Source organism: Melozone crissalis, unplaced genomic scaffold (assembly GCF_028551555.1).
Source record: "Melozone crissalis strain CALT ecotype California unplaced genomic scaffold, PUWL_Pcris_2 ptg000036l_1, whole genome shotgun sequence".
NCBI lineage: Eukaryota > Metazoa > Chordata > Aves > Passeriformes > Passerellidae > Melozone > Melozone crissalis.
The window spans coordinates 6978373-7001235 of NW_026535814.1; the positions used below are offsets into that span (position 1 = coordinate 6978373).

Genomic DNA, 22863 nt, shown 5'->3' on the forward strand with positions numbered 1-22863 from the left:
CTCCTGTCTGATCCCAAGAGACACTCTGGCACCCTCTCAGCATCCCAGCTTAAATGTCAAACTTCAGAACCCATTGGCCAGGGCTCCGCGGCTTGCCTGAAGCCGCACTACGCCTCAGCAGGCACACGGCCGCCAGCATCTTCCGCCACGAGCAACAAGGGCTGCTCCAAAACGGGGAAGCCTGGCCCTGCACCAAAGGCAGTGCCAAGCTCAGCTGTCACTTACTGGCTCTGCAAGTTCAGGCTGTGAAGGGACAGTGGCTGAAGGCTTCATCTTCCTTTGCTCCTCTTCAGCCTCTTCCTCAATGACAGAGGCAGCCAGAGGAGCTGCTGACCCTGCTGTTGTGCCCTGCAGGCAGACAGAAGTGAGAGAGATGGGCAAAAGTCAGTGCCTTAGGAGCTGCTTTCTATTGAGCTGGGAAAGGACCCAGAAGAAGGGCAAATCATAGACTTGGATACAAGTGGGCCTCTGAGTCACGCAAACCCGAGGAAGTTGGCTGAATGAGCTGCTACTCCATCTTGCTGTGCATTTGAGCTTCCCTGCTGCCTAGAAGCAGCAAGATGCCTCGGAGCTGTCCCATTTGCCTTTCATCTCTTGAAAGGCTCTTCACTGGAAAATCAGCAAACAGCCAGTGCTCCCTTTGCTACTGCTGATGCCAGCGGGCAGCTGGCCTTTCCTTCAGCCTCCCACGCCGGCACTCCACACTGGGCTGCAACAGGCCAAGCTGGCAGAATTGCTGCACCATTCTCACACGCCAGCAACGGCACAGCTTCCTTTGCCACTCACCAAAGGACAGGCATGTCTCCATCCGCGTGTCAGGTGACCTGCAGCCAGCAAGGCAAAAGGAACCAGAGGCCCTTAGAAAAGTGCCTGTGCTGGCCACTCCCACAGCACAAGGCAGCCCCAACACAGAGCATTTCCCTTTCCCAACATGCCTCCAGGAGCAACAGCTCTTTCCCACAGCAAGCAAGAGAACAACAAGGACGCTAGAGGAGGCTCTGTCTGCATTTGGGCCTCTTTTGCAAGGAGAGAAATAGGAAGACGGTGCTGGAAATGCCCGCTGCTCTTCAAAACTTTGAGCTCCTCTTGTGCCCAACAGCTCAAGCTGCATTTCCCTCTTCTCTTTCCTGCATTTTCCTTATACATTCTTTTAAATGGCATGCCCTAATTCCCATCCCTTGGCTGAAGATGATAGCCCAGCAAAGCTTCCACAAAGGGTCCCTTCCCTGTGGCAGCTCCCTGCTGAAGCAGCCCAGGAACAGCTGCTGGGCTCAGTAGCAAACCCTCCCTGCACTGCAGTTTCTGCTGCATCGCCAAGGCAATCGCAGTCTTGGCACAGCATCAAAGGCTCAAGTCATGCAGCCAAGGCCTCTAAGGGGCAGAATATGGAGCAAAAGGTGCTTTCCTTCACTCTCACTGGAGAGAACCACTGAGTTGGTAGAAGTACTTCTGAGGATCTCCCCTCAGGGTCTGCAATTTGCAGCTTGTCTTGCTTGAAGCAGCAAGCCGAGGAAATGACGGACTCCGCTGCCACGCACTCTCCCGGGGAAGGAAGGCAACCGCTGCAGGTTGCATGGCAAATACTCTGCACGCGCCACCCAGTACAGATGCCCCCTTTGGAGCTGATGCTGCTGGCAGGACATTGACCAAAGCGGTGGCACCTTCAGGGCCATTTTGTTCCCACAGAAACTGGGCCACTGGTGCGGCATAAAGAGCAGAGCCAAGCAAAAGTCGGGTGATGCCAGCCCCAGGAGAAACCTTTACTTACGAGTCAGCTGGGTCAGGTAGTAGCCAGAATAGACAACAGAAAAGACGGTGCAAACGGCGGCACAGACTTGCCCGATCATTTTGGCAGCGCTGTGCGCGTTTGCACGCTGAGTGCCACCCAAGGGAAAGCCAAGACTCCTCTCGGGGTGCAGGCCGTCTGCTGAGAGCTCCTTGAGCACAAGGATCCTCCTGCAGGGAGCCAGCGGAAGAGCTGCTCTGGACGACCAGGCCTGGCGCGCACCGGGACAACGCTGTGCTGACAGCACTGTGACGTGGCACCTCTGGCTTGACCTCACAAAGGCAGCTGCTCTGGGGCTTTCTTGTGCCCAGCAAGACAACCTTCTGTACAGCTAATGCAAAAGAAAAGCCTGGGAAATTCTCCTCACTCACAAAGGCAGTGCTCAAGGCATCCCAGGGGAACTCAGAAAATGCGCCAATCCAAGCGGCATTCAAGCAATGCAAGCAAACATGACTTTTGGTCCCCAAAGCTTTGACTGAAAGCAAGTCTGCTTCTTCTAGGTGGCATCCTAGCTGGTTTGGAAAATGTCACTAACTTCTTCAGTGACATTTAGATGGCAAACAAAGCAAAGACAATAAATTTCCAGGACTATTGTAGGCTGCAGTTGCTCATTGAACATGCGGGCGCATGCTGACCTATGGAGGGGCTTGGCAGCTGGCCTGCAAGCACAGCCGAGTTCATGGAAGAAATAGCAGTTGATGGTTTTTGAGTGTATCCATAGCAAGGAAGAAGACAAGGCTGTCAGCATGGAAACCCAATTAGAAGAGATAATGGAAAACTTGCGTATGCTAGACTAGGTGCCTAAGTAGATGTGCATACGTGCCTCATAAATTTCTGTAAAACTTTTGCCAGTTATATTGACGCTAATTGCTTTGCACCACTGGATAGAAAAAGCTATTGTGATGTAGTTAGTGACTTGAGATCACGCTTTGTTAAGAGTGTATAAGCTGGAGAACATGCAGAATGAAAAAAACAAACCCTTTTCTTCTTGTACCCTGATCACGTGTGTATACCATGTTATAGGTGAAAGTTAAGTTAATTTAAAATAGGATAGAGTTCAATTATATTGTAATTATTATGTTCTATTATTTGTATTATGTTAAATGGGAGAGGCTTATTAGAATGTGCTAGAAGGGTCCAGGGTTTGGTGAAACCGGAGTCTGATGGGGTAAGGCAAGGTCGAAGAGAGATTGGATGAAACATCTGACCAATCATTTGAAGCCCTGCAGAAACAATTGGTCCAGAATGAATGGCGGTAAAGACCAATGAGAAGCCTGGAAATGGACCAATCATCATGAGGATCCAAAATGCACCAATCCTGGACCCGGGGGGGCCTATAAACGTGGGGAGTTCATTTGGGTCGGGGTTCTTCTTATTTTGGGGCACCTGTTGTTTGGGAGAACCCAGTGCACTTGGGGTGAGCGCACTGTTTTCGTTTTTGGCTCGCTGTGTGGGTGCCTGGGCTTATCCTGGGCACTCCGTTCCTTGTAGCTATTTTAATAAACGAGAACCTCTTTCTCTGGAGAAATTTTGGCCTCGTTCATATCCATAACATCTTTTTTGGGGGCTCGTTCCGGGGTAGGCCATGCCCCGAAACAGTCCGGGGTACCCCAGGACCTGGGAGACGCGTCTAGCCACCTTTTTGGCTGCCAGAGACTGGACTACGTCGGACTGCAGAAGCGTTTCCTCGCCTATACCTGAGGCTGCAAGGAATACAGCGACCCAAAAGGTGAGAGCCCTCCGAGAGGGAGTGGGGCCTACGTTGCCTCAGAGCAACGTGAGTGGGGTTGAAGGCAATAGGGGGTGCGAAGTGCGTGTGAGTGAATGAGACGGGGGCTGTGAGTACAGACCCCCGAAATGAGTGCCGTCCTCCCAGTAACGGAGGGAAGCGAGTGTTGTTGTGGAGTGTGTGTACCCCTATGGACCCCCAGGAGTAGGGGAGACGGGGAGTACCCACCTATAGCCGCCCTTACCCGCTCAGGCTCCCGTTCCTCCAGTGATTGGAGGCTCCTAGGGGTGGTTTGAGCCATTGGCCCGAGTTGTACCCCTCGAACTAGGATCCCATTGGGGAGGGTCATAGAGGGGGACACACTCGGTACCCTGAACTAGGATCCCATTGGGGGGTCATAGGGGTACCCGAGGGGGGTTAGTGGGGCGGACTTGCCCAGTGAGGGGTAGAGCTCCGACCACTAGCTCAAACCACCTGGAGGGCTGTTCCTCAGGGATAGACCGGGGGAGTCTACTCTCTGAGGAACTAGGACCTTGGGTGTGGGAGAAAATACTCCTATACAGACACCACTGAATAAAGTGGCCACCGTGTAGGGGAGTGCCCCTTTTCTGAGGCCGGGGAAGGGGAGGGTGCCCAACCCAAGGGGAGTAGGGTCCCCTCAAACTAGGACCCCAGTGGAAAGGGGGTCATAGAGGGGAAGTAGGCTCACCCTGAGCTAGGATCCCAGCTAAAGGGGGTCGTAGGGGTGGCTGAAAAATACTTCACAGGGACGGTGACCCACAGGGGAGAGGTGGGCCACCGGCTGTGGAAGGGCCCTTTCAGTCACTAGGGCTGAGGGGGAGGTTAGAACCGGCTCATGTTAGGGAGAATTTTTTTCTTTTTTTTTTGTTTGTATTTTAAGAGTCGGGGCCCCTAAGGAATGAGGTTCGGAGGTGAGGGCAGGCCAAAAGTCCTTCGACCATTCCTTAGGAATTTTTGAGTTTGCTGTGAGGTGGGCCGAGAAGCGGCCATTTTGAGTTTGTTGTGAGGCAGGCCGAGAAGCGGCCATTTTGAGTTTGTTGTGAGGCGGGCCAAGAAGCAGCCATTTTGAGTTTTCTATACAGTGGGCCGAGAAGTGGCCATTTTGGTTTTTGTGTGTGGTGTGAAGTGGCATTTTGAGTTTTGAGTAAGCGGCTCATTGAAGCCAATTTGTACGTGGTTGAGTGTGGTGTGCAGAGGCCATTTGTGTAGAGTAAGTAGCTTGCTGCATCTATTTTATATTTAGTTGAGCAGGTGGTTGTAAGTTGTTTAATTTCTTGAAATAGCCATCACTATTGTTTAGTTTTCCCACTAAAATGATAGATATTATATTTCTTCTTAGGTTATAAGTGTTCATTTGAATTAACATTATTATTCTGAAATCCTTGTTAAACCATATTTATTTTGTTTCCCACACTAAATATTTCTTTGGGCCACCTTTTTGTTTTGTTTCCCACCAAAGCCACCATATTTATTTCATTTCCCGCATCAAATATTTCTTTAAAGTGTCTTGTCTCTTATGATAAGGAACTTTTTTTTAAGTAACCATTATTATTACATTTTTCACAATAATTAATATTTATTTTCTCTTCCTCATTTGTAACTAATACAAATCCCTTATTGAAAAAAAAAAAAATTATATTTGGATACCAATTGCTAGTTAAAGATGGGACAGTGTGCTGGGAAAAGTGCCAGCAGGAAGAGAAAAGGGAAGGATGTTTTTAAGAAAATACCTCCTAGTAGTCCTTTAGGTGAACTTTTAATAAATTGGGATACTAATGAGGGAATGAAGGATCTAGATAAGAGAAAAATGATAAGATACTGTACAGAAATATGGCCTAAAGAGAGTATTGCTGAAGGACCTATTTATTGGCCCTGGTACGGGACAAAAGAAAGATGGCTATGTATAGCATTAATTAGATATGTCAATACCAGAATAGAACCTTGTGATGAAGAGATTAGATATGCTAAATGTTGGTTAGAAAGGGACAAACAGGAAGAGGAAATAAAATTATATAAAATATCCAGAGAAAAAGAAAAAGAAGAAACTAAGCTACCAGAACGGAGGTGGGATCCTTTAGACCATCTTCCTCCACCTCCCCCTTCTGATCCCTTAGATGACCTCCCGTTACCTCCTCAACCAACTGCTCCTATAGACCACCTTCCTCCTCCCCCTCCAACCTTGTACCCCTCAGTACCATCTCACGAGTGGATGCAATTTCAGTATCTACTCGCACAGGAGTTTTAAAATCACCTCAACCTTCTAATTCAAGTTGTCCTGCTCCCAGCATCCCCTCTTCTGTATCATCTCCTTTCCCAAATATACCAGAACCTGCCCATTCTAGTACTCCTTCAGTTTTGCAGATTCCCTCCAGTTCCTCAAGTACCCAGACACTGGTCTCTAGTACCACTCAGAGTGTCCATACCCCAATCTTGGCTCCCAAAACTTTCCAAAATACTCCTTTTTATTTTTCCCCCATATTTCAGCCCATAACCCAAAGTACCTCTTCCCCTATTCTTATTGCTGGAACATCACAAAACATTCCTTTTTATTTATCCCCTGTACCCCAACATACTGAGAGTCACAAGCAGGAGGAAAGTTTGCAAACAAAAGGTCAGGGAGTGAAAAAGGCCTGTTGTTGTAAAGATATAGAGGAAAAGAAATTAATTGAACCAGATGAGCTTGTAGCAAGCCATCAGTATAATACAAGATTCCAAGCAAAGAAAATTCAAGGTGAATGTGGGAGAACTGAAAAGTTGTTTCCTCTGACAGAAGTGCCTATGGGGGGGGGGGGGCAGAGGTGGTATTGGTTTTGTGAATGCCCCATTAACCGCCTCTGAAGTTAGAAATTTTAAGAAAGAAATTAAGACTTTATTAGAAGACCCAATAGGCATCTCCCAACAATTAGACCAATTTTTAGGGCCTAACATCTTTACGTGGGAGGAATTAAATTCTATCCTAGATATACTGTTCTCTTCCGAAGAAATACAAATGATTCGTACTGCAGGTACGAGGATTTGGGAAAGAGAAAATAGAGGAGGTCCTAGAGGAGAAGATAAAATGCCTGTTAACCCACCTAATTGGGATCCAAACCAGGAAGAGGGAAGAGCGAGCATGAGACAATATAGGACACTAATTGTAAGAGGGATAAGAGAGGCAGTCCCAAGAACAAATAATGCAAGATTGGCATTTGATAGTCACCAGGAGCGAGATGAATCACCAAGCGCCTGGTTAGAAAGATTAAAACGAAACTTTCAGTTGTACTCAAGTGTGGATCCAGATAGTCCAGAAGGACAAGCTTTAGTTAAAATTCAATTTGTAACTAAGGCCTGAGTGGATATACGAAGGAAATTGGACAAGTTAGATGATTGGCATGAAAGAGGAATGAACGAGTTATTAAGAGAGGCGCAAAAAGTATATCTAAGGAGGGATGAGGAGAAGAACAAAACAAAAGCAAAAATTATGGTAGCAGTGGCTAGAGAGAGTGCTAGATTTGGGAATAGAGAGTCACCAGATGATGGAAAAAGCAAGTACACAGGTCCAAGAATAAGTGGGTTTAAAGATCAGCCAAGTAGAAGGTATGAGCCAGACAGAGATAATAAGTCCCCTTTGCCCGAAAAAAGACCACCTTGGGCAGAAGTCATGTGCTTTTATTGTGGTAAGAAAGGACATACCAGAAATTTCTGTAGAAAAAGAAAGATGGATGAGGCTATTTCTCAGGAACAAGACACCTTAGGGAGAAGGCTGGAAGGAGAGGACTGGGGGTGTCAGGGGCTCTACGCTCTGAGGGATGATATTGGACATCAAAAGGAGCCCCTGGTAAACCTAGAAGTAGGCCCTCAGAGCGAGGAAATGGAATTTTTAGTGGATACTGGAGCAGATCGTTCAAGTATTTCAAAGATTCCCAAGGGATGCAAATTAAGTAACCAAACCTGTAAAGTTAAAGGTGCTGAGAATAACCCTTTTGAAGTACCCATGATTGAAGAAGTACCTATAAAAGGAAGTTTCAGGGAAGGCTGTGCTGACCTGCTGTATATGCCTGAATTAGACTCTAACCTCTTAGGCCGGGATTTACAATTGCAGTTAAGAATAGGGGTAGTCCCTGAAGGTAAACGTATGGTAGTGAAAATGATGGTTTTAAAAGAAGAAGATGAGAGAGAGATAGATCCGAGAGTGTGGGCAGAAGGAGGGGGTCATGGACTGTTGGAAATTCCACCCATAGAAATCAAAATGAAACCTGACATTCCCCCAATAAGAGTTAAACAATATCCAATTTCTGTAGAAGGGAAATGGGGATTAACACCTGTGATTAAAGACTTAATTAAAGAAGGAATTTTAGAACCATGCATGTCTCCACATAACACCCCAATATTACCCATAAAGAAACCCGATGGTACATATCGATTAGTCCAAGATTTACGAGAAGTAAATAAGCAAACTGTTACTCGATATCCAGTAGTAGCCAACCCCTATAATTTATTGAGCAAAGTACCATCAAGACATGCATGGTTTAGTGTTATAGATTTAAAAGATGCTTTTTGGTCCTGTCCACTTGAGAAAGAAAGTAGAAAATGGTTTGCGTTTGAATGGGAAGATGAGGAAACCGGGAGAAAACAACAATTACAATGGACACGGTTGCCTCAGGGATTCACAGAGTCACCAAACCTATTTGGCCAAACTCTAGAAGAACTAATGAAACAGTTTATACCTGAAGAAGGATCTCAAATCCTACAGTATGTAGATGATCTATTAATTTCTGGGGAACAGAAAGAAGAGGTACAAACAACAACTGTTAATTTACTGAACTTCCTAGGGGGAAAGGGGTTAAAAGTATCTAAAAGAAAGTTACAATTTGTAGAACCAGAAGTAAAGTATCTAGGCCATATAATTGGGAAAGGATATAAGAGATTAGATGCCGACCGAATTCAGGGAACACTATCATTGCCAGCACCAAAACCAAAAACAGATGTGAGAAAATTACTAGGATTAATTGGGTATTGTAAATTATGGATAGATGGACACACAAAATTAGTTAAGTTTCTATATGATAAATTAGTTGAAAATGAGCCCATAAGTTGGGATGAAAATGATGAGAAAAAGTTAGAAGACCTAAAAGAAAAATTGGCAAATGCTCCAGTGCTAAGTTTGCCAGATTTAAATAGACTGTTTGAACTATTCGTCAATGTAGAAGAAGGAATAGCTTATGGAGTTATTGTACAAGAATTGTGTGGGGTGCGAAAACCCATTGCTTATCTCTCCAAGTTGCTTTATCCGGTAGTTAGAGGCTGGCCCACTTGTCTCCAGGCAGTGGCTGGAACTGTGACTCTTGTGGAAGAAGGTTACAAGTTAACACTAGGAAACAAGATCAAGGTGTATACTCCCCATGATATAAAAAGTATACTAAGTAAGAAAGCCTGCCAACGGATTTCAGATAGCAGACTTTTAAAATATGAATTAATATTAAGCAAAAGTGAAAATATAGAATTGACAACAACAAGGATCCAAAATCCTGCACAATTTTTATATGGAGAACCAAAAGAAGAATTGGAACATCACTGCCTTGAAACCATAGATTTGCAGCTAAAAGTTAGAGAAGATTTATTAGAACTACCTTTGCCTGAAGGAGATATACTGTTTATAGATGGTTCATCACGGGTAGTAGATGGTAAGCGAGTATCAGGGTATGCTATTGTAAATGGACATACGATGACAGTCATAGAAAAAGGAAAGCTTCCCAATAGTTGGTCTGCACAATGCTGTGAACTATATGCATTATTAAAAGGGCTAAAATGGCTTGATCAAAGAAGTGGTACCATATTCACTGACTCTAAATATGCCTATGGGGTAGTACATACTTTTGGGAAGATCTGGGCAGAGAGAGGATTTGTCAACTCAAAGGGAAAAACCCTAATTCATGAAGGCCTCATAAAGGCAGTGTTAGAAGCCTTGAAAAGACCAAAAGAAATTGCAGTGGTACATATAAAGGGACATCAAAAAGGCGATACTAGAGAAATAAAAGGGAACAACTTGGCAGACGTAACTGCAAAAAGGACCGCTCTAGAAGATTCTGAAAAGATCTTCAGGTTAAATGAAGTAGGAGATGGGAATGAGAAAGATCAAGAAAAGGAGGAGATCCCTATATTGAATGAAAAAGAACAAGAGGAATTACTAAAACATGGTGCAGTCCAAAATGGAAAAGGAGAATGGAGGATGCCAGACGGTAGACAAGTATTAAACAAGGCATTAACCAGAAAGATATTAGAGGACCTACATGCCTCAACCCATTGGGGTACTCAAGCTTTACACGATCACTTTATGAGAACTTATGTGTGTACTGGGGTGTGGGAAATTGCCAAGATAATAACTCGAGAATGCATAGTATGTCAGAAGATAAATAGAAAAGTAATGAGAAAATTACCTCAAGGAGGTAGAGAATTAGCAAAAAGGCCATTTCAATGTGTACAGATAGACTTTACAGAATTACCACAAGTACAGAGATATAAGTATTTACTGGTGATAATAGATCATCTAACTCATTGGGTGGAAGCGTACCCAACCACAAGAGCAACGGCCGAGACTGTAAGTAAAACTTTATTAGAACAAATCATACCCCGATATGGAATGATTAATACTATTGACTCTGATAGAGGTCCTCATTTTACCGCCAAGATATTACAACAAATAACAGAGGCCTTGAATATCATCTGGAGATTTCATACCCCATGGAGACCTCAAAGTTCCGGAAGAGTAGAGAGAATGAACCAGACTCTTAAGATAACTCTCACAAAATTAACAGAAGAAACAAAAATGAATTGGTTAAGATGTCTCCCTCTGGCATTATTGAGAATAAGGACAAAACCAAGGGCAGATATAGGAATTTCCCCATATGAGATGATGTTTGGTTTACCTTTCTTAACTACTGCAGGTAATATGGGAACCTATGAAGAACGAGAATTAGGTGTGAGAAAATATATAAAGACCATAACCTGCGCTTTAGAGGAATTAAGGAGCAAGGGATACCTTCCTCAAACTACTCCTATTGATTTTAAAATTCACAAATTCCAGCCTGGTGACTGGGTGTTAATTAAGACCTGCAAAGAACAACCACTAACTCCAAAATGGGAAGGTCCATTTCAAGTTTTACTCATCACGGAAACAGCCATTAGGACGCAAGAACGAGGATGGACACATGTCACCAGAGTAAAAGGGCCGGTTTCTGCTCCTGAGGGATGATCATTACATTTATTTCCATTACAGATAAATTAAAGAAGACATCAGGAATTCCATAAGAGCCACATAAGTTATAAGTTATAATAAGAACTCTGTTAGATTTATTATAAGATATTCAATTGAAGTTTTTAACATTCTTTTAACTCAAGGAGATGGTATTTATACATGAAGTGATATTATATGAATTATCAAAACCATGTTTTAATATTCCCTGCTACTGATCCAGTGATCTGAGAAGCGATAGAGCATTCTCCCACGCACCTAGCAATCTGGCTCTAAAAGAAAGAACACGTTGATACAAAAGGGGAAGTAGACTCCTGCAACAGTAACTGGTAAGAACAGCACTAGTAAGGAAAGAGAAGAGAAAGGGGGGGCAAGACCGGATCACGATATCCTCTTACCAACAAGAATCGCTGATCCTCTACGGAGAAGAGACATTGAAAGGGAGAGTAGCCTGTACCGGACCCCCAGTTCTATTGATCCTCCTACTTATCAGCATGAATAAGGGGAGATAACAACCGTGTGAAAAGTGCTATCATCCTCTGTATGCAGGAGAGTCTCGGACAGCCGTCCTCAGAACACACTCGAATCCGAGCCCCAATTGTATCAACTTTTTATCGTTAACCACATGTATAGAGGGCGGCAGAGTGTATTGGCAATTCAAAAATATAGGGAATTTTTAAACAGAACTTGTTGGGGGAATGCCCTATGAAAGAAAAATGGATCAGAAAGGAAATCAATTAAGGGAGAAGTAATTCATGTGGCTTATGAAACAGATTTACCAGACATTGAGACAACTATACATGATGAAGAGGAAACATGTTAACAAACTGATTAAAAGACTGGTCAAGAGAGTAATTGAATAACTGTCAAGAGATTGATGCGGGCTAAAGCCCGATCAAAGTTTTAGAGGGGGGAGTTGTTATAGGTAAAAGTTAAGTTAATTTAAAATAGGATAGAGTTCAATTATATTGTAATTATTATGTTATATTATTTGTATTATGTTAAAGGGGAGGGGCTTATTGGAATGGGCTAGAAGGGTCCAGGGTTTGGTGAAACAGGAGTCTGATGGGGCAAGGCAAGGTCGAAGAGAGATTGGATGAAATATCTGACCAATCATTCGAAGCCCTGCAGAAACGATTGGTCCAGAATGAATGGCGGTAAAGACCAATGAGAAGCCTGGAAATGGACCAATCATCATGAGGATCCAAAATGCGCCAATCCTGGACCCGGGGGGGCCTATAAACGTGGGGAGATCGTTTGGGTCGGGGTTCTTCTTATTTTGGGGCACCTGTTGTTTGGGAGAACCCAGTGCACTTGGGGTGAGCGCACTGTTTTCGTTTTTAGTTCGCTGTGTGGGTGCCTGGGCTTATCCTGGGCACTCCGTTCCTTGTAGCTATTTTAATAAACGAGAACCTCTTTCTCTGGAGAAAGTTTGGCCTCGTTCATATCCGTAACATGCCACGTCCGGCCTAACGGTGACGCTTGCCCCATCTCTGGGTCAAGAAACAAGTCTTGTCTAACTGGTAACTTTTCAACAGCTGAGAAAGAAATTAGTACCTGGACATGCAGGTTTCTGAAGGGAGGAAAGAAAAGTGTTGACAAGAATAAAGCTAAGTTTTAAATGCCTGAAACACTCAAACATGACATGTTGTGGGATAGTGTACCATATGTTAGACAGAGGCAAAACAAACCACAACTCATTAGTATCTGGACTTCATTGCCCACTATGCTTAGAAATGTTGCTTGAAGGCACTTTGTGTCAAGGATCCAGTTCCTGTAGATGACTGTCGACATAGATCAAAATCCTACCAACAAATCAGTGTCAAAACCAGCAAGAGGGAGACTTTTGTCCTTGGCAGTAGCTTCCAGGTGCTGCTGGAAGTCACCAGGCCTAGACACAAAGATGTGTATTCAACGGAGGCAGAGAAGCATCATGCTTAGATCTAAATGTGACCTTTGCTAGCAGATCATACTAGCAGCTACTAAATTACATTTCTTCTGCTCTTAGCCAGAGCCAAGATGGGAATCAAAGTCTAGATCACAGGAGAAGATCACACGAGCCTCAGCTTTTCCAGAAGAGGAAAACAACAAAGGATAGTAAATTTGCGTCGCGTTTACAGGCTATTTTTGCAGATCGATAGACAAGGGATGAAGCTTAAAAGATGAGAGCAAAGGAAAACCAACAGATGTGCTGAAAGGGAGTGAAGAGGAAGGAGACCTCAAATTAACTGAAAAGCTGCACAGAAAGCTTCTCTACTTTGTGCACTTGCCTCAAGTTTTAAATGGCAAAATCTAGGAGTATTTCCAACTTAGTTTTATTAATTCTAGAAGAAAGACAATCAAAACGGTGTGCTTCTGCTTACAGTATGAAGTAAAGCACAGGAAGCCATTAGAGTAAGAAAACTTGTGTTCAGAAGGCTGAGGCAGCCTTAGGGGTAGGAGGCATGGGGAGGCATGGAACTCAGGCCTGTGGGCAACCTTCAAGGAGCACCCAGGCCCTGAGCAGTCCCTAACAGTGCGTATGCCAGCAGATGGAGGCGAAGCGGAGCCCCAGCTCGGTGGGAAAAGGGCCGGGGTGGGGAGCCGTGCTCAGCAGGGGCTCCTGCATCAAATTGCTCAAAGACAGGCGTGCTATGGTGTGCGCATGTTTCCAACACCTGGCAACAGCAGGCTGGCCCAGATGTGGGAAAAGGCCAAGGAGGCAGCAGAGTGGGAATGGGGCTCTGCAGGAGGCCCGGGCGGTTGCACACCCCTGTGGGGGATGAGGCTGGCCCAGAGGGTCCCTGGGGGTCTGGGGTCAAAAGGGGGGAGAAGAGAAGCAGGGAGGAAATGCCAGATGCCGCTGTGAGAATGCCATTCCATCCCACAGGTGACATAGTGAGAGGAGGGTGGCAACAAAATGGTGATTGCTGCTGATCAGCCTGACATCTTCAAGACAAGAGGCCCAGAAAGGACTGCACATCTGCCTCCTAGTGTTGTCCTGAATGGGAGCTCAATACCCGGTGTTCATTACCTGTAGGTCTCTCAGTTTCCCGCAGGCATGCCACACTTGCGGTAAGCAAAGCTGCTTACCTCCCTATGTTCTTTGGGCCTCTGAAAGGGACTGTCCACTTAGCTACAGCCTGGCAAGGAAGGGAGTCTTACCACACTCTGGATATTTTCGACTTTTATTGACACTCGGGCTGAAACAAAGTATCCCCTTGCTGCTTCTCCATCTTCAGCATTCTGTCCTGCAGGTGGCCTGCTCAGGCTGACAGCTTGGAGCGCCTGCAGGCTCCAGTTCTGCTGCAGCCCAGCTTTTCCTCTCACTGCCTAATTCTTATTATGACAATTCTTTCATTTCTACTTCAAAGCTTCCCTAAATTAACAACACTCTATCCTAAGCTAAACAATCCTCTACTATCCAAGCTCTCTACGTTCTATAGTCCTTAAAAGTTGATCCCTACATCTCCTAATTTTTTTAAACTTTCATCTTTTGCAGAAAGAAAAACAACAGAGCTTTAAATTGAACCTAACAACATATCTAACCCAACCTAACCTAACCTAACCTAACCTAACCTAACCTAACCTAACAGCTAACCTAACAGCTAACCTAACAGCTAACCTAAGAGCTAAACTGAGCAAATATCTACACTATCATGTTTCCTCTCTACAGCACAGCTCCTCTTCAAACTCGGGGGATGGCTGAAGCTTGGCCTAAGGATGACACATCATCTTTTCCCCCCTCTTGGCTGTCGGGGCATCAGGGCCTCCTCAGGCGCAGGTGTCTCCTCTCCAGTCTTCCTGCACTCGCTTGGCTGAGATGATCAGAGCAGCCAGGCTGGAGGCAGGATCGCCTGAGGTCACAAAGGGATGCTGCCCAGAAGAAAAAGAACAAAGAAAGGAACTCTTACTTTCCAGGATCACATCCTCGCGGGCTCAAGCAGGATTCCCTGGCTACCAGCAAGACACACATCAAGAACCGAAGGCAGCATGTCCCCCTGTTGCGCCTTCCTGTCCAGGCAGCTTTCTGTGCCCCGTGGCCCACACTCCTCCTCCTCATCCCTTCATGCAGGTGTCCTCAGCTGCCAGGCCTTTTTGCCCCTTTGCTTTTCCTTACCTGTAGGAGCTCCTGGGCAGACCAGCGCCTGTCCTCATCTGCCTGCAGGCAGCAGCGGAGGAAGTCGCGCAGGAGAGCCGAGTGGTGCCTGGGGTTCTGCAGTTTTGGGGGCCCGTTCCTTTCTAGCAGTTCAAAAACCTACAGCACATGGATGCAAGAGGACACTCCACCTGCTCCTTTGCTAGCCACACACAGCTCTCTCCACACAGAGCCCTCTTGCTAAGCTGCACCTTACCCGGAGACGGGCTTCCCGCTGGTAAGGAGCTTCCCCTTCCACCATTTCCAGCCCCATGATCCCCAGGGACCAGATGTCCACTTTGGGGCCGTAGGCTTCTCCTCTCACCACCTCCGGTGCCATCCAGCTGGGAGTGCCGACGCTGGAGCTGCGCTTGCTGTGCTCAGGGCTGAGCTGAGCACAGAGGCCAAAGTCACCTGAGGACAAAAACAAAGCCTGTCAAAGCCAGCTACCACTGGCAAAGCGGCCAAAACCATTGCCCACTCCAAGCCTGACCAGGCCATGCTGAATCTAGCTGAAAAAGCAGCTGAGCTCTCCTTCCACGTGCCTGGAGCCAGGCAAATAAGGCATCGGCCGCTTCAAAAACACCCTGACGATTCACGCACTGGCCAAGCCGCGCTTCTGCCCCAGTGGCCGTCACCAAAATGCAAGCGCACGGCATATGCTGGACATGCTGCAGCCCAGCAGGGACACCCACCCAACTTGACGGATCCGTCCGTGCTCACAAGGACGTTGCAACTTTTGATGTCTCTGTGGATGACTTGGCGGCAATGAAGGAAATGCAGTCCTTGCAGGCACTGAGAGAGAAGAAGGAGGGAGGGAAAGTTAACGTGCAGGATCTGATTTCATCCCACCCGCAAGGAAAGAGCTCAACGGGATTGGCGGCTTTCTCAGGGAATTGTGAGCCAGGGCGAAACATCACGCTGCTGTCATCATGAAGAGCTTGCTGCTTCAACCCTCTTGGAAGTTTTTTCTAGATTTCCAAGCAAAGGCACCTGGGCTCCCAAAAGTTCCACCGGCCTTGGGTAGGAAGCGCGTCACCTTTGGCTGGGAGGCGGCACGGTAAAGAATTTTGGGGAAGCCTAGTGGCAGCAGAAGAGGAAGCTGCTGGTGACAGCAGCACCTTCGAGCTGTTCCAGAATGCATCGCCATCCAGGCTGCAATGCTATCCTTTGAAGCTGAGGACAGCTCTTTGCCCTTAGCTTGAAATTCTGCCACCCGCATGCTGCCTTCCAGTGGCAAGCAATGTAGGACAGACAGACAGGCTCCAGGCAAACATTCCCAGGCACAGCTGAGAAGAGGAAGAAAGAGAAATTGAGCCAGTGAGCGAGCACCAAGGCCAGACAACAGACAGGATGGAAGAGTGCAAGAACAGAGCCTGAGGAGTGCGAGGGCACCGGCAGGCAGTACACTTCCCATGCTCTTTCTTCTCCTGTGTGGCATGAGAGCAGCAACAGCAGCAGCAGCAGCAAAAGAAGGGTGAGAGCAAGAAATCTCGGCTCTCCTTAAGCTCCAGCTGGCAAGCAGCATCCGGGCAGGCTTGGGCAAGCACAAGCGGGATCCCTCACCTCCCGACAGACAGCGCCTATCTGTCCTTCCTCCAGGTACACTGCCCTCAGCACATCAAACAAGGTGCCGCCGTCCATGAACTCCATGGCCAGCCAGAGCTCCGCATCCACCAGGTAGCTGAAAGAAGAAAACTACGGCATGGAGAAACAGAATGGGCACAGCCTCAGTCACCCCAGGGCCTGAGCCAGGTTTTTGCAGCTGCTCTCCAAGCTACGTGGGCCACAAGAGACTATTGAACAGCAGCTCCACCTCCTCCCACGCTCTGGAGACCAGCAGAGAAATCATCCCCAGCTCTGTTCTCTGCCAGTGACCAAAGGGCATCGTCTCTTTGCGCTTGCACCAGCTAAAGCTACATTGACACCAGAATATGCCAACCTGTCTAAGTAGGTAACGATATTGGGACTCCTGTTGTCCCTCATGGCCAGGATTTCATTGGCAGCCAGCTCCTCGGACATCTCCTCCTCGAGTGACATGATCTTGATTGCCACCTGCAATGACATTGGCCACCGGTACCTTGAGAAGACGCACCCTGCTCGAGATCACAAGGAGCATGGAGCGAGTGCTGGTGCAATGAGGCAGCACGCTGGGCCAAAGCGCCTTGTCACTAGACAGCAGAGCTTAGCAGAAGCACCAAAGGCCAGCCCAAATGCATTCTGCCCCCTGAGCCTAGACTGCATTTCAGAGGAACAGCCTCTGCTGCAGACATGGAGCTGCCACCCAAACCTCCAAGCAGAGCTCACAGCAGCGGGCAAAGCGCTCCAGAGCTGCAAAATGGCATGGGGCTGTTGGCACTTTACCTGTTGTCCGCTGCTGGTGTCAAGGGCTTTATAAACAGCTCCAAACCCCCTAGAAAGACAAAAGCAGCAGAAAGACGCCTTTATCCCTTTGGCAGTGAAAGCAAGCCCAGGCAGCAGATCTCCCCAGGCTGCCTGGACGCCTTCCTCAGAAAAAATGCCTGGCTGCAGCATCTCTTCTGCCAACGGCACCTCAGCCCGTCAGCCCTCTGCCATGCGGCGCAGGCTGTCCGAGGGAACACTAAGGTGCAGCATGAAGACCAAGGGCCGCTGGAAATCTCCAAGGCGCACGCCCTGCCAGGTCATTTCACAACCTAAGGGGAACTCTCTCCTTGTGCGGGTGTGCATGCATGTGTGTGTCAAAAAAGGGAGAACAATTTGAGTCAGAAGACCGTCCTTGACAATCTGACCTTTCTAGGATGGCAAGGTGCTCTTTCAGGCCCGAAAGCTGCAGGGGCAGGGGTTTTCCCAGCTCCTGCTCCTCACTGCTGCAAGCAAGACACTGCCAGCATCAACTTGTCTTTGATGAGGCCTTTGGATTGCTCTGACCGAGCAGTCCGGGCAGGCCACACGAGGTCAAGCCAGAGCCTGACCATGATTGGGGCTTGCCTGACTTCACGCTTGATATTGCACCAGCCAAAGACCTGGCCCACACTTTTGTAAAATGAGCTGACGTCACGCTTACCCTCGCCCGAGTTCCTCAAATGCCGTGTATTTGCCTGTTGGCTGGCCCGGACTCACGATGCTCCCTGAAAGACAAAAGCAGTGCAGGGCGCTCACTGGCACACAGAGACGCCGCTGCCCAGAGTGTCCCAAAGGCAGCCCCACTGCCCGCAGCTCTGGGCCCTTTGCGGTCCCTTGGCTTCCAGCTGCTGAGACCAGCAAGTGGGAGGGCCATCTTCTCCACCTTTCATCAGGTGGCCTTTCCAAGAAGGCCTTGATTTCTTTCAAGAGCAGCATCCCACGCGATAAGCCAAAATGATGAGCCCTTAAGAAGGGGGCCCTAAGAGGTAAACCAGGGCCTTTGCAGCCTCCGCAGTCACACCCACCATCACTGGCGGGTCCACTGCCAGGGGCACAAAGTGTCTGGGCCGGAGGAGGAGTAAGAACCAGAGCCAGAAAACAGCTGGGGCCAGACAGCTGCCTGGGCAATAGTCACTTGCTAGGTGCCAGCCTTCTGCTCAAGCAGAAACAATCTCTGCTTTTGTCTTTGGCGCCGAGGGCAGCCGAGGCAGGGCCAAGGCAGGCCCAGCCGCCCTCACAGGCAGCAGGGACTCCCTGAGCGCTGCCGCGCTGCCTCAGAGCACAACAACACCTTCTGCAGAGAGGCCTAAGTGCCTCTGAGACCGAGGGGCAGCATCTGGCGCAGCCTATACCCAGACACGCGCACAACACCCTGCTCTGGCAGACAAGAAATGCACCGGACGTACTCAGTGTCTTCAGGCCCTCCCTCATCTCGGGCTGCTGGGCTGCGCTGCTGCAGGAAGTGCCGGCAGCGGGGGTTGAGCTGGCTGCTGCAGGCTACGCTGCTCCGGCGGCACCAGGCTGAATGGCAGAGCCTGTCTTGCGCTGGGACAAGAAAGGATTGCCCGTCAGAAGGGTGGCTGGCACACATGCCCCCCCTAAGCGCACGGCAAAAGCAAGGCCTTGGGAAGGTGCTGCCAGCCACGGCCAGGCCTCTCCAGCTGGGGCAGTTCCCATGTCCCCTTCTCAAAGGCACCTTCGGGAGAAGCCCAAAGGCTACTGGCATCCAGCCCCTCCCGACCACCTCCATGCTCCACGTCTTCAGCTGTTCTGCAAGACACTGGCAACAAGGTATCGATGGGGCTGCCAAGATCCACAACCAAAACACCCAATCCATAGAGCCCTATGCTACAAGGTCCCCTTAGCCAAAATGCAAAGCCCCTTCCTTGTACAAATCATCTAACCGTGACCCACCATCTTCTTTAATTCTAGCTGTCAAATCTTTCAGCTCTTGTATGCTTTTGTGGGTGGATTCAGAGTGATCAGACAGGTTCATACAACACAATCCTTCTAATTCCTCACAACCGTGTCCTTGTGCCAGTAAAAGAAAATCAATTTCTGCTCTGTTCTGTATGGTTGCATGTCTGACACCGCTAACATCAGTCATCATGTCACTAATTGCAATGGACGTAGCTCTTTCTTCTTTCTTCAGCCAACAGCCCAATCGCTATAATGGTTTCAATGCCTCACCCGAGGTAAGTGGATGCAGAAATAAATTTGATATAACTCATTTTGCAGGGCCCTAGGGTCTCAAATTGGTATTACATTTTTCTTTGTAATGATGGGCAAATCTTTTTTCTCTGTTTTTTCTCTTGATGGCTTTTTTAATGATAAATTCTGTCACAGTGAGTTGTCTGATGCTACATGGGCCACCTTTAATCTTTGAGGAATTCCCTGCCACACTCTATCTCCACAAATGAGCCAATATTCTGTTACTAATTGTCGTGGGGACTCATCTGGGTCATCTACTTGTCAGCAGCTTCATCCTTAGGGCACACTGGGGTAGTACAATTGCACCACAAACTTGAGTATCTGTCCACAGGATGATGGGGAGTAACATTTAACTGTGGATCTCCCTGGTACTGAAACACAGTAGAAAATTCCATTAGAAATGAACCAAGAATTCCAATTCTTGAGGTTCAGAAGATTCTCTAAGAAGATCAGGGGCCCAATGATGCCAGCTGGTTATGGGATTGGTCTCGTTGGAAGCCTCACACCAATATTTGTCACGACTGGGTATTGGCCATTCCTTGGCTGGCACTGGCACACTAACCAAACAGGTCACAAAGGGTTTGTCTGGGCTCGAATTGGTCAAACATGTGTTGTCTTAGCCTGCTGACTACGCTAAAGCAAGGTAAACATTCATTTTTGGTTGATCTACAGGCATATATGCACTACAAAAGCAAGCAAGCAAAACCAACAAGCGCCAGGATATCATTTGATCAAGCTCCAAGTTCCTGTTCAGCTGCTTTTTGGCAAAAGCTTCCCCATCTATTTCAGTTCTCAAGCAAATCTTGTAGCACTTGTTAAGGGACTGGCCAATTATAGAGCACTGAACTGTACCTCTAACCTTCAATTTTTACAAATTTGGATATCTTAAAATTCTTTTGAACGCAATGGACACCACGCTTTTGCTGAAAGAGCTCTATGATACAAACCCTTTTCACAGTCCAAAAATCAACAATCAAACTCAAGATTTGTAGCTTTCACAGGTTGAACAGGGAATGTCTGGCATGAACCGTAGTTTCTTTGTGCGGCTCATGTCTGCGTGCTCATTTCCCTGCTGGTGGAAATGTCGGTGCGCTCTTGTGTATGAGACGGTTTCACGTCCTTCGCGGGGACCCACTTAGGTCTGGCACCTGTGCAAATAAATACAAGCATACCGTTTGCCCCAAGTGATTAGTGCAAATGGTCCTTCAATTTGTCCTAACTCAAGGTTTCTGATCAAAATTGAAGAAGTCTCTTTCAATTTTGCCTGTGTGCTGTTGGAAAAGTGCCTAAAAATTGGAGGATTAGGTCCTGCAAATGAGCTATTCAAAACATAAAGACATCTAAAGCTTTGCTCAACCTCATCTGGGGTGTTGCTTGGGCCACTCCCCATTTTGTTGATCTAGAATGTGTTTTAGAGTGTGGTGTGTCCTTTCAACAACTGCCTGACCTGGGTAGGAATGGGGAATTCCAAAAGTGTGGCAAACAACCCAGTCCATCAAAAACGTGGCCAATTTTTGAGCTGTGTATGTGGGGCCATTTGTTGGTTTTTACCTCGTGGGGGATCAGTCTGGCGAGCTCTGGACCACAGTGACACTGTCAAGGACAAAAGCAAAAGACGAGAGGTGCTCTTTCTTCTCGGGACCAAAGTCCCACTGCTTTAATGAAGAACGACTCCAGAAGAGAAAGAGAGCATCCAGGAGAGGAAAGAGGATGTCCTGGAGAGGAAACAGAGCATCCACCTCATGGCAGGAGATTTTAAATCCTGGTGGAGGGGGAGCAGTAGAAAGGAACTACCATAGCTCAACATGTTAAATCACCACACTGTAGTTTTCTGCATAAATTGGTGCACTTGATGCAAACAAAATCCTAAAATCTCCCCAAACACAACCGTACAGTCCAAAATGACCACAATGAGGGAGAAAAACTACTCAACCCCCCTGTATACCCAAGCACCAGGTGTCACAGGGAGTACTAACCCCTGCAATTACAAAGTCCACACACACAAGCTCACCAGGAAAGGAGTATCTCTATGAGGGGACAGAGTGCTCGCTTTTCTCAACACAACACACACCATAAATCACAACAGCATCCACTCACATTATCTTCCTCAAACATTCACACACTGAAAACACAACCACAATTACAGCACACAGGAAAAATTACAGCAATAAACCAGGATTTGCTCAATTCACCCCTAGAATTGCTAGCAGGTCCTTATTGACACAGCAAATCCTTTCTGCCAGCAGCCAGACCCAAACCCAAACTGTACAGGCGTACGTTGTGCACAGGACATCTCTGTGTGACTTATGAACCACCCTTCCCCTGCGTACACCTTACAGGTTACTTTATACAGAGTTAAACATTCCCTTTCTCCACAGTCCCAGCAGTCTTGTCTGTCCCCCACGAGGAACAGCCGAGAGAGGAGGTGCCTCCAGGAAAGGAATGTCCTGGCAGCGCCCAGAGACATCCACAGCACGGTTGTTCTCGCTGGAGCAGAGAAGCCTTCCTGCCACGGTCACCAAATGAAGTGTGGAATAGAACTCACCACATTTAAAGTTAGAAGGTGGTGTGTTTATTACAGCAACAGGCACACGAGGAGTTGTCTCCTAAAGACGTGTGAAGAATCGCTGTCTCTCTGCTTTTCTAAAATGTCTTACATATCCATATAATTCCCAAAAAACTAACACACATTCATTAGGTAACACTGCCTACCCCCCTTTGTATTAAAATGTATTATAATTGAGTCCAAAGTTCCTTTGCTTTCTGCAGTCTTTCACTTCAAATGGGTTGGTGGGTTTTAAAGTGGGGAATGGTCTCCTTCTGATGAAGACCAAGACGTCTTCCTCAATTTGACCTCTTTACTTATGACCTGTTGGCAGGCTTTCGCACCCTTTGGCTATAGCTGAAGTTTCGGGGCCCAGGTACAGGCTACCTGCCCAGGTGCAGGTCCTCTTCTTTGTCACAAAGAAATCTGCATCCCATCCTGCTTCTTTAAACATAGTAAAGACAGGCAAGTGATATATTACCCTTGCCTTAACTACGTTACCTGCAAAACATTAATTATCCCCTTTTGTTTCTACTCTTCTTGCTATATTCTTTCCCCCTAACTAAATCTTGCTAAAATTTTAACTCTCCCAGTTCTTTTAAATCCTTGATTCATTGGCCTCATCTCAACCGCCAGCCATGTGTGAGCCAATGCAGTAACTGGGAAATTCCACTCCTGAGCAGGAGACATAAGGCCTGGTTCTGAGCTGGAAGGGTGAGAAGGATGAGATGCACAGCGTTTTCATCCAGGGGATGTCCTGAAAGTGCACTGCCTACCTGCCCCTGCTGCAGACAACCACGCTCCACCTCCTTCTACTGCTCAGTGTTTTTTGAGGAAT

At 47.2% G+C, this 22863-nt stretch overlaps 1 protein-coding gene across 1 annotated transcript; it reads right to left on the reverse strand.

Moving 5' to 3' along the window:
* Positions 1-107: 107 nt before the first annotated feature.
* On the reverse strand, positions 108-17986 carry LOC128941466 (serine/threonine-protein kinase PAK 3-like). The gene is made up of 11 exons (XM_054283243.1): positions 17931-17986; positions 17249-17297; positions 16827-16939; positions 16451-16568; positions 15580-15679; positions 15102-15298; positions 14867-15004; positions 14614-14622; positions 3760-3839; positions 1769-1956; positions 108-187 (listed from the first exon to the last, which is right to left on the reverse strand). The coding sequence occupies exons 3-11, from the start codon at positions 16922-16924 to the stop codon at positions 108-110; spliced, it is 1008 nt and encodes a 335-aa protein (XP_054139218.1). The 5' UTR covers positions 16925-16939; positions 17249-17297; positions 17931-17986.
* Positions 17987-22863: the final 4877 nt, after the last annotated feature.

Coding starts and splice junctions, on each gene's coding strand:
- LOC128941466 (XM_054283243.1), bottom strand. CDS start 16,924: ATGTCACTCGAGGAGGAGATGTCCGAGGAGCTGGCTGCCAATGAAATC. Junction 15,680..16,450: donor TAGGCGCTGTCTGTCGGGAG/GTGAGGGATCCC, acceptor CTTCTCTCTCAG/TGCCTGCAAGGACTGCATTT. Junction 15,299..15,579: donor GGACGGATCCGTCAAGTTGG/GTGGGTGTCCCT, acceptor TTTTGTCCTCAG/GTGACTTTGGCCTCTGTGCT.